At 32.6% G+C, this 12,811-nt stretch overlaps 1 protein-coding gene across 1 annotated transcript in view; it reads left to right on the top strand.

Moving 5' to 3' along the window:
* The window catches only part of LOC100370359 (sentrin-specific protease 8-like), a 131,056-nt gene that overhangs the window by 103,965 nt on the left and 14,280 nt on the right, over positions 1 to 12,811 (top strand). Inside the window, exon 4 of the mRNA XM_085497056.1 lies at positions 10,871 to 10,986. Coding sequence (XP_085353182.1) covers positions 10,871 to 10,986 — 116 coding nt within the window. The remainder of the gene's footprint in view (positions 1 to 10,870; positions 10,987 to 12,811) is intronic.

Genomic DNA, 12,811 nt, shown 5'->3' with positions numbered 1-12,811 from the left:
AGGAGTTAGTTCAATGAAAATTAAGACTGAGATAAAATTAAAGCTGTTTGTTTGCTGTCTGAAGGAGTTTGATAATTGGATGAATGTGGCATCAGTAAAAACAAAACAAAAACACTTTGTCTTTAAAAGAAATCAAAGATGGCAGCCAAAACATGTACATGACCAATCACAAAGAGTTTCATAAACAAATGTACATATAGATGCTAAAAAACTAATTTCAGATCAATGCATTGTATTCAGTGCTTATAAAAAAGTATTTTTTTTTCCAATTGTTCGAAAAAAAAAAAAAAAACAGAAAAGAAATGCGTTATTGTTAATGTTAATATACTTCCTTTGATGTAGAGACAAACCAGAACAGGACCGCAAGGAAAACCATTATAATGACAAACTTACAATCAGTGGCTTATAAAAAAGTTTTTTTTTTCCAATTGTTCGAAAAAAAACAACAAAAAAAACAGAAAAGAGATGCGTTGTTGTTAATGTTTTTATTTATGAAACATAGGTGGCCAATATAGTGCTACTACAACAAATTCAGAATGTCTTAGTTACTACTACCTGTTCAACTTAAATCCAAAAAAGGTACCAAACCAGTCAATCAAAACTCTGACTTCTTCTTAAACCCAAATAGTCTAGTAAAAAAAAACTTGCAAGACTTTTACACATACTTTAACTACACTGGAGTCAACAAATCTACATGTTTGTATTTATTAATATTTATAAGCTTTTTGAATCATTCTCATTCAAGTGAGATGATTGGATTGGATTGGCTTGGGCATAAATTAGAACACCTTGCACACTGTGCAAGCTAATACATGCATGTAACTGCGATTTCAGTTTATAAATATTCAGCCTGATAAATAATTTATAACAGTACATGGCTTTGTTGACTTCAATGTATTTCAAGATGGAATGTGCAGTTTGTAGTTCACTTGCTTTGTCTACAATAATTTTTGCATGTTATACATCAATCAACATATTTTAGTAGATGGTAATTTTTTTGACTTGTTTAATACTTCCTTTTCTTGTCCACTTAGAGAATGCATCTAAACATGTACCATGTCCAGTCTCATGTGGATCAAAATTTAAACACAATTAAAACGTGTGTGTGTGTTAGAAACCAGCTTGCATATAATATGTATCCAATGTAAATTATATTGAATTCACTTGATTTAAAGAGAAATTGTTCACTAATGCCAATCATGTTTGTACATCAAAATTGATCATTTACTGTTATGATTATACCTGTGAAATCGTCAACGTTCAGTTTATAGAAGGTTGGTTATGAAAAATTGATCTTCCCATAGAGACAGTGATAACATCCGCCTTGTCTCCCAATAGTCCTGACCGCATTGACTTTACCTAATCCCCGAATGTATCTTTACTTTCACATTTTGCGAGGGATTTTCTTGTGGATCATCTTGTACGGTTAGCTTTATCTTTATGCATGAAATTACTGAAAACTGCAACAAACAGTTTGTGACATTTCAGGCGACGACGCATTTTTATAGTTTTTCAATAAAATTATTGAAAATGTACATCAGAAGTCAAGATATATGTATTATTACAATACAATGTATGAAATTGGGCATAATTATTGCCAGACAGCAGGACTAGTAACTAAAGTTGCCTGTCCTGGTAGAAAGTTACCAGTCTTGTTTTTTTAGCTCCGCTGTCAACTTTGTCGAGCAGAGCTTATCATATTAGTGATTGTCTGTCTGTCGCCCGTCTCCGTCGTCCATGTCAATGTTTTATATTTTCGACTTCTTCTTGAAAACTACAAGCCTGAATGCTTTGATACTTTGTGTATATGTACCTTGGTTAGACCTCTCTCAGATTTGTTCATTTCATAATGATATCTTCAATTCTCTAATTTTGGTGAATATTTTTGTCATTTTTGGTAAAAAGTGATATTTTCGACTTCTTGTTAAAAACCGCAAGTTCAATTGCTTTGAAATTACATATACCGTACTCGACCACGTTAGCGCCCAGGGGCCTCAACTCAGAAAATCACGATTTGTTAGGGGTGGGCGCTTACCTGAGCACCCCCCTCGATTTGATTCATCAAGTAACAGATTACGTCTTTGAGGGAAATCAAATTACGAAATTAGTTGAGTCGTCATTGATTTTCACAATGAAGAAACAGAAATGATCACAAAAAATATGCACATTTTATTACAATATTAATTACGTACCACCAGAATTTACGAAATTAAAAACATTTGAGTCTGTTGGAACACAGTCGAAGTCAAAATTGTCATATTATCTCCACTGACGAAGGTGTTGGATCGTACGCAAACTCTCGATGAAAATCACTTTCCGCCATGATGCATTTGCAGATTTCACCTGCAGTGGCGTCCTTTGACCTAATGGGTCAAGTTGGTTATTAACCAATCACAATGCTGTGTTGTACTGACGCAATTCTTCGTAAATTCCCGAAGACTTTCCGGTAACGCAATGCGGAAGTGAATTATCGATGTCGAAGTACGATCTGTTGGAATTGATTTCGGCGAATAAACGACATAGTTTTTCCAAAAAACTAGTAACTAGCCATTTTTGAGAGGTAAACTGAATATGGCATGAAATATTTACCGCATTTTACTTGTATTAACAGGTCATTGTCGAAGCATAGTTTACGCACAGTTACCGTGTTCTTCGCATTCACATGTTCACAACGGTCGATATCCACGCTGTATCATATAAAAACGATTACCAAGATTCGTTACGCAAGACCAAGTTTTAAATTAATTGCATTTTGAAGGGGTGGGCGCTTTGCCGAATGTGACCCCGAATATAAAAATTGCGCAAAAGTGGGGGGTGGGCGCTTGCCCGGGCATGGGCGCTAACGCGGTCGAGTATGGTATAGGTAATACATGTGGACCTCTCTCAGATTTGTTTATTTTGTAATGATATCTTTAATTCTCTAATTTTGGTGAATATTTTTGTCATTTTTGGTAAAAAGTGATATTTTCGACTTCTTGTTAAAAACCGCATGTCCAATTGCTTTGAAATTACATGTACAAAATGTATAGGTACTACATGTGGACCTCTCTCAGATTTGTTAATTTCGTGGTGATATCTTCAATTATCTAATTTTGATGATTATTTTTGGTGAAAAGTGATATTTTTGAATTTTTGTTGAAAAAAGCAAGTCCTGTTGCTTTGATACTATACATATTGTTCATTTTCTAATGATATCTTCTGTTCTTTAATTGCAATGTGCATTGCTAACAGCGGAGCTATCTCAACCGACAGGCTGCTTGTTTTTGTATTTAGTCCTTGTTGGAACAAAGTTTGAAACAGGAACTTATAATTTCGTCTGCGTCCATACATCCGGAGTTGTATTTGAGAACCCTGTGGACCAAATCTGTTCATTCTTTGCTTGTGCCTTGTATTTTATCTGGGACATGTGTATATTCAGTGATTTATTGATTCAATCCAAGACAGCTGACTGGCAGCCATTTCGTTTTTAGCTCCGCTGTCGACTTTGTCGAGCGGAGCTTATCATATGAGTGATTGTCCGTCGTCGTCGTCGTCCGTCGTCGTCGTCCGTGTCAATGTTTTAGTTTTTCGACTTCTTCTTGAAAACTACAAGCCTAAATGCTTTGATACTTGGTGTATATGTACCTTGGGTAGACCTCTCTTAGGTTTGTTCATTTCATGTTGATATCTTTAATTCTCTAATTTTGGTGAATATTTTTGTCATTTTTGGTAAAAACTGATATTTTCGACTTCTTGTTAAAAACCGCAAGTGCAATTGCTTTGATATTACATTTATAGGTACTACATGTGGACCTCTCTCAGATTTGTTAATTTTGTAATGATATCTTTAATTCTTTAATTTTGGTGAATATTTTTGTCATTTTTGGTAAAAACTGATATTTTCGACTTCTTGTTAAAAACCGCAAGTTCAATTGCTTTGATACTACATATATAGGTACTACATGTGGACCTCTCTCAGATTTGTTCATTTCGTGATGATATCTTCAATTCTCTAATTTTGGTGAATATTTTTGTCATTTTTGGTAAAAACTGATATTTTCAACTTCTTGTTAAAAACCGCAAGTGCAATTGCTTTGATATTACATATATAGGTACTACATGTGGACCTCTCTCAGTTTTGTTCATTTTGTAATGATATCTTTAATTTTCTAATTTTGGTGAATATTTTTGTCATTTTTGGTAAAAACTGATATTTTCGACTTCTTGTTAAAAACCGCAAGTGCAATTGCTTTGATATTACATATATAGGTACTACATGTGGACCTCTCTCAGATTTGTTCATTTTGTAATGATATCTTTAATTCTCTAATTTTGGTGAATATTTTTGTCATTTTTGGTAAAAACTGATATTTTCGACTTCTTGTTAAAAACCGCAAGTGCAAATGCTTTGATATTACATATATAGGTACTACATGTGGACCTCTCTCAGATTTGTTCATTTTGTAATGATATCTTTAATTCTCTAATTTTGGTGAATATTTTTGTCATTTTTTGGTGAAAAGTGATATTTTCGACTTCTTGTTAAAAACCGCAAGTCCAATTGCTTTGATATTACATATATAGGTACTACATGTGGACCTCTCTCAGATTTGTTTATTTCGTGATGATATCTTCAATTCTCTAATTTTGGTGAATATTTTTGTCATTTTTGGTAAAAAGTGATATTTTCGACTTCTTGTTGAAAACTGTAAGTCCGATTGCTTTGATATTACATATATAGGTACTACATGTGGACCTCTCTCAGATTTGTTCGTTTTGTGATGATATCTTCAATTCTCTAATTAATTTATTTTGGTGAATATTTTTGTAATTTTTGGTAAAAAGTGATATTTTCGACTTCTTGTTAAAAACTGTAAGTCCGATTGCTTTGATACTATTCATATTGTTCATTTTCTAATGATGTCTTCAGTTCTTTAATTGAAATGTGCATTGCTAACAGCGGAGCTATCTCAGCCGACAGGCTGCTTGTTTGAACATGTGGTATCATATGCATGCTTTGTCAGTTTTTGTTCAAATTTGGTAGATACATTATACATGTTTGGATACATGTCTGCGATGATTCGTTTTGTGATCGGATCAACAACAATATGGCCAAGTCTGCCATTTGGAAATGTTGTATCATGGGCATAGTTTGTCATTTTCATTCAAATTTGTTAATATATGTATACATTGTACATTTTAGATTAAATGTTCATGTCAGTTTGTTTCATAATCATCTTGCTGTTTTGAAGGCTTTTGGACAATTTTCATGCATATTTGGCACATATATTTACATCATACATATTGGAATACATGTTCATGTCAGGTTGTTCCATAATCAAATCAAAAATCATGTTTTTTTGGAAAATGTGGTAACTTGGACAGGGTTTGTCGGTTTTCATTGAAAATTGATACTATTAAACATTATATATGTTGAGATACATGTCCATGGTGATTCGTTTTGTGTTCTAATCAAAAATGACCAACTGGCGTCCATCTTGTTTTTTCAAAATGTATCATTGACATGTTTTTTTTTCTCTTCAAATTATACATGTTAGGATAAAATTAGTTTCACAATTGGATCAAAGATGGTTGACTGCCTGCAATCTTGCTTATTGGCCATACTACTGTATCTATGTACACAAGCTTGACAAAAGAAATTAAGTTTAGATACAAAAAGTGCATGAATATCATATCCCGTTTAATTTCTGACCATCAAGTCATATAATTAATCTAATTTTTGTTTAAACTAGACCAACCAATTATTCACTCTTAATTACTAACTATTTTTGCCATGAATAACATTTTCTCTAATTCGAACAGAGACTATATCATTAATAATGACATGTTAATACAAAATAAAACACAGACACGTTGCCAATGTTTAACTGTACTATTTCCTTGAATTTTATTGATAATTTTTGAGGTGTGAAAGGACAATTGGCTGCTTGACATACATATTATACAGTAAACCTCCTGCCTACCCGCACATCATTCATAATTAGCCATGCAAATTACAATTTCCATGATGCTACATTTGTTTGATTTCTCTTGGTCTTATCGTATACATTATTAGCTACCTTCCTTTCATTGTTAGTCCCCGGGGACTTATGTTTTGACCTACGTGTGTCCGTCCGTGCGTCCATGCCTGTATCTTAGAAATGCCTGGACCAATCACAATCAAACTTCACACATACATCATACATGATATTATACATATGCACGGCAATTTGTTTCATGATCTGATTCAAGATGGCCGAATGGCGGCCATTTTTTGTACTAAAAATCGTAAAATTCAAGCATTTTTTGGCTGTTTACAGATGGATTTTGTTCAAATTGGTATATACGTTAGACATTTTGTTTTTCAGATAAGATTCAAAATGGCTGAGTGGCGGCCATTTTGTTTTAATGAATGTGGTTCTAGTGCCATATCTCTGACTTGCTTTGACTGATTATGTTCAAATTTTAAATATTCATTATAGATCATGTCATAGATATACAGATATATTGGTTTGACGATTCCATTTTTGTGCTAAAAAAGTATCAAATATCAAGCATTTCTGGCATTTCTGGATAGATTTCGTTCAAACTTGGTAGATACATTAGACATTACGGGTTCCTGATGCACATCATTTTATTTTTCAGATCAGATTCAAAATGGCTGTCTGTCCATTTTGTTTAAATGAATGGGTTCCCAGACCCATATGTCTTACTTGTTTTGTCTGATTATGTTCAAATTTGTAATATTCATTATACATCATGTCATACATGTAGATATACGAATATATTGGTTTGACGATCCTTTTCAAAGTGCCCAAATGGTGGCTATTTTTGTGCTAAAAAAATCCTCAAATATCAAGCATTTCTTGCATTTATAACATACATTAGACATTGCAGGTTCCTGATGCACATCATTTTAATTTTCAGATTGGATTCAAAATAGCTGACTAGCGGGCATTTTGTTTTAATGATTGGGCTTCTAGAGCCATATTTCTTAAATGCTTTGACTGATTATATTCAAATTTTATATATTCATTATACATCATGTTATATATATATACATGTATTCAAAATGGCTGATTTTGAATGCTGTTCCAGAGCAATATCTCTCAATATGGACAAGTACTTGTTTGACAATCAGATACAAATGTCAATCATTTTAATGTTAAAAAATCATATTCCAGCTATATTACAAAACTATATATCTTAAATTTGATAACTAACGGGGACTGTGTCATGCATGACTTGTTCTTTTTGGTGAAGGCTCAATCCCCCAAATAACGGTGTAACATCGCTGCTATGAGGCACAACTCAATTGGAACACAGTTGAAATTTGTTTTCTCAGATGTCACCTGATCATGTAAACAAGAAGTCTTGACAATCACATTATGTGCATTGAGACTAGAATGAGAGCTTCCCTATAATGAGGCTCTACTCTAATTCTAATGCATGTGGAAATGTTTTTATCAATGATTGAAAGGCGAATTTACAAAAAATAATGATGCGTTTGTATTTGTAAATAATACAGTTCAAAATTGTTTTCTCTTATAGCAGCCCATCACACAAATTTGGAATTTGGGATTTTATCCTGTCTGAGTAAAAAGTTACCCATCACAGACTTGCGGACCGACGAATAGTTTTTATTATGTATTAAAAACACCATGTGGGTTTCCAGATATAAAACTACAGTTTTAGTCAGAGTTGAGTAAATTGCAAGTATTGAGTGAGTGTTTCAAACTTGTATCACTAAAAACGATAAAATTGAAAGATTACATTGCTCCAGGCATGTTACTGAACAGAGGTTATAAATAAACACAGATCTATCTTTGCCATTTGCTCATAGATGATTCAATGCATACCATGTGACAATGAAATGACCATTCTCATGTACATGTTTATACCCCCCCCCCCTCCCTCAATCACAAGTCACAGTCAATAGCTCAGTCATTAGAGGCTCGACTTGCTGTGGTAGATGTTGTTGGTTCATTCCCACTTCCCCTAAACTTTTGTAAATTAAAATCTATTTTTTTTCAGATATTGCACCTTTATTAAAGCTTAACAGTCTTTAATAGTCAAGGTGCAAAGTTATTTTAACTTAAAATAACAGTTTACAAGTTCACTGAAACAAGAACTCATTATGCATCTAATAACCATCAATGAAGACAAGTAATAGTTGTTCTATGTTCTATTCAAGATAACAGTTAAATAGCAAAACATCTACTTTTTCAACAAGATCACTATGGCAATGTTCAACTAAAATTAAAATACTGCAAATATTATTATTTCAGAGAGTTGTTCTGTACTGGTATTTTGTCAGCATGATATTCACATAGTAATGTATAGTTCATAAAATACGTCACCAACACACACTTATTATTAGCTATTCAGGGCAGATGAGTTTTTTTTTTGTAGAATTTAATCAATTAATTGATTGGTGATTCATGTCAGGTACTGAGTTCTATCTTATCAGTTTGTCCAATGAACAGATTGTTAAACTGAAAACTCTGTTAACTGGTGGATTGCAAATGAGATCAGCATTAATTCCCAGTAGAAAATGTAAACTGCGTTACATGTATGTCAACTGTATTAGACATTTTTAGTAATAAAAATTAGTATTACTTGGTAATAGAGTGACACTGATTACCATAACAACTCCTTATTGCATTCTTTGCACATACAGTTCAATGCAATTTTAAAGTATGTCAAAATGTTGGGTTCCTATTACAGACTGAAAAATAGAATGCCAGCTGAAATAAACTGAATGATTATGTACATTTGTACCTTTGAAAAGAAACAAAAAAACATTTTATTCTACTTTTATTCACTACACCATGTCACTGTTGTTTGATATTGGTGTTACATGTATGTGACCTAAAATGTCCAATCGTTACTTTTTCTGTGAAAATGCATGATTTGACCTTGTCTTTAAAAATGCCATATTTGTCACCCGCATTTTCTTGCAACATTCTGCACATTTTTGCCTCCTGTCTATGCAAATGTTGAATAGATGGTACATGTACATTTTTTATAAACTGTATTGTATAGTATGAATGAATATTCCTGTGCCAGAAAATTTTGTGAGATTGTCCATATAAAATTAGCTTTGAATTAATCAGCACAATTAATTTGCATTGTTATCATGACAATTATGCGTCAGATGGCCATACATGTAGCGTATCATTGTTTACCAACAAGCGTCTACCCATATGAGCCTTTGCATGTGTTGTTATCATCGCTTGGGACTCAATTCCCACCGTGTGCAGGTTACAACCCTCCCACTTAAATACCTGATTAATGTATATTTATAAAAAAATTTGACCATATTAGAAACTATTTATTTGAAACATGACGAAAAACAAAAAATGAGAATGAAGGAAATCTTAGGTGTTTGAAAAACAAATTTTATCTTTGTCTAATTGTGTGTCTTGCATATTTAAATAATGTCACATTCATACAATTTCAAGTCCATAGTCTTATTTGTAAGTATTAATTATTCCCTGTGATTCAATTACACTATTTCTGTTGATAAGTGAAATCTGCTATTAAATAAATCCACATGAAAATTAATGTTACAGTAAAATAGAACTGATTGTTACACTGGACAATCAGTGAAGTTAAAACCAAGTGAAAAATATCAAAATTTAATATATCAGTTAAAGTTAATTCCCTTACATTTATCAAAATGAGGTTTATAGTACCGGTAGTTTTGCTATGTTTTTTAAAGGAGGACTTTTGTTATCATTATATACATTCTTAGAATGTAAATTGGAATGAAGTTCAGCACAGTCTGTCAGTGAGGCTCAACTTCACTTTAGTTCTGGATGAGTGGTAAAATGAAACTAAGAGACATTAGTCTTGAAAAAAACATCCTACCTCAGGCCATTTGCCATGTAATGAGGGGAATCCAATCACAATCATCGCTGATCTCCAATGATAACTGTAAAACAATCACCTTGGCAATCAGTATATATTTTGTTTCCTTTTGAGGATACTAGTGTAAGTAGTAATGTGCACCACTGTGACTGCATCAGCTGTCAGCTAATATCTTTTTTTATGTTCTTTTACTTTATCACATACTGTGAAGCATACAAACTGTATGTGATATTATTTACCTTGTTATGATTACCAATAAAAATTACTATAAGAAATTAAATTATCAATAAGTATACATGCAGGAAAATCCCCTGGGTGACCACTTTATAAAACTGGATATATTGAATGAGTGGGTAATGACATTTGGTAATTTGTATAATTAATGATATATAGTAGTTTTCATGGCTATTTAATGCACTATAGTGGTGTCAACCAGCTCGGTCAAACACAAACACCTGCAAACCTCAATCCATGATTTCTCTCAAGTCACATCCATAGATGAATGAATCTTCAGTGACTTAGGCTTCCCTTATTTTAGTGTCTGGCACAATCACTCGTGAAGAGATTGATCTTTTTTGTGCCGGATTTGAGGATTTGAGCTCAGTGTTAAAACTGAGATATGGGTGATTGACTTTTCCAGCTCAGTTTAGATATTGACAATCTTTGCACATAACCTGTCATTAGATTGAACTCAGCAGCCTTCATGCCTGATGATTTTGATGGTATATTTGTTGTATGAAAAGTCCTATCACTTCAATTTGTTTAATTTGTGTTGATTCGAATTTATTTATAAATCTACAAATTTATAAAATACGAGTTTGTTGATTATTTGGAGTTTGAAGATATGCAATTTTAAAATTATTTACCGATATTTATTATTTTACCTTTTAAGCCAAATAGATTATGTGTGCTTTACAGTATGATAAAACCTATTAGCCTACAGCTAATGAGGATTCTTTTCATCACAGAATGTGTTCCCAAATTGTTATTTTACTTTAATACTTTCTTTCTTTTCCAGGACTCTCTTGGTATTTGACAGAGAAAATGAATCATTCAGTCACTATGACTCTGCAGGCAGTTACTACTCTCAGAGTGTGTCGGCGTTGAGCACTAAATTAGCTACTTATGTCAAAGGTAACGTAGAAATATACTTGAAGTGTGTTAGTGAATCTTCAGGGTTATTAGCAGTGTAAAACAATACATTAGATGCAGTGTAGTCTTGTAGTAGTAATCCATGATACTGTGTGATTTAGTATATGTGACTGTTCAATGATTATCAGCTTATGACTCAGTTTTGTAGTCCCAATGGTAGCTTGAATGCTTTTAAATTAAATCTGTTTTGCAATTTTGCAAATTCTCAATATATTCTTTCTCTCATTCTCAATATATGAATTTGTAGAAACTTTGTCATAATAGAGACAATTTTCAGTGTTTTCACCTGAAAAGAATCTTGATTATTCTTATGGGTCTGGTAAATGTGTTTGACAGAAAGGTTTCATCAGGTCAGACTTCTAATGGAATTGGTATTCCTAACTGACCTATTTCAGATTAGAGTTGCACAATCTGTAATCTCTTGATGTTTTCAAATTTCTGATTGCATTGTATCATTATTGAAACATAATGTTCTAGGTGTTTTACAGCATACCAACTGTGCTTATGTGTCTCTTAGTTAACAAAGTGTTATAAAATGTATGTTTTAACATTGATTTCTTACTATAATTAATTTGTGCAAGAGAGCTACATTCAACACATTCACATCCAACATGTCACTGCATGTACATTTATATGTACTACAAGCCATACAGTCCAAATGACTAATGGCATCAATTTCAATTTGATAATTATAATACAAAATGATAATCTGTGTATACAGGTTTGTTTGTATAAATAAATTTTTACACTTACAGTAGCATTTGCTACATTGTAGCTGTATTGTGACAGCAGATAGATATTACCTGCGTAAATGTAAGTGCCTCATCACTCATTTCAGTCATTTGAACTAAATTAAAATTAATTCCACATTTGTATAGGTTGTATCTTTTATGAAATATTCATAATTGAAATCCGACCTTTGACCCCACACCAGTTGATATGTCACTGTCTATTAGTCATGACAAAGTTTGACTTGGCTGTTTCTGACATGTGCGTTTGCTCTATTAACCCTTATTCTGTCAGCCCAACGTACTTTTACATTGATTTGACCAGATTAGGATTAAACTATTATAGAAGCACCAGTAAAACAACGTATTTTTGCCTTCTTGTTGTTTGAAGTGTTTAAATAAAAATACAATATATTTACGCAAGCATGTAATAGAACAAATATGGTACCTTAATTTATATAATAGAATTAATTCCAGATTTTGAATCACTTTAAATTAATAACTTGTTATATACATGGATTGTATGTAGGTTCTAGAATATCATCATTGAGGTCGTTTGTGTCAATATACATAAGCATAAAATGAAACATTAGATGGAACTAGAAACCAGCATGACAAAATTTAATACGTTATTTTACTTATTAATGTGTATGATATGACTATTTTCCATGCTAGTCTTGTTTATTAGTTACTGCCAATTACTTATACCATTGGATAGTTAGATACATTGTGTATTTGTCCTAACTAGACAAAGTGGCTTTGATCGCCAATCAATAATCCTGAATGATAAATACAAGTCTAAGAGTCCTACTTAATTCATTCATCGTTCAAGTTATGGCTTTTCACTTTGATTCTACTCAGTGTGTAGGCATATCGTAATCAAAACTACAGGCACATATGAACATATAAACATGAAACGTGGGGTTTGAGGTAGAAACTTGACAAATGCATCTATAGTCACTATAAGCAGACATGCTCCCTGTTTATACTACTATCTACCTCATTCCTATCTACCTGTAGTAGTGTAAATCTTCACTCTTGATAATCCATATGGTGTTTTACTTTGTGCATGATCTCAA

The sequence above is a fragment of the Saccoglossus kowalevskii genome, chromosome 3 (genome assembly GCF_978046115.1).
Source record: "Saccoglossus kowalevskii chromosome 3, keSacKowa6.1, whole genome shotgun sequence".
Lineage (NCBI taxonomy): Eukaryota > Metazoa > Hemichordata > Enteropneusta > Harrimaniidae > Saccoglossus > Saccoglossus kowalevskii.
The sequence above is the reverse complement of the archived record's forward strand: the minus strand, read 5'-3'. Positions and strand labels throughout refer to the sequence as shown.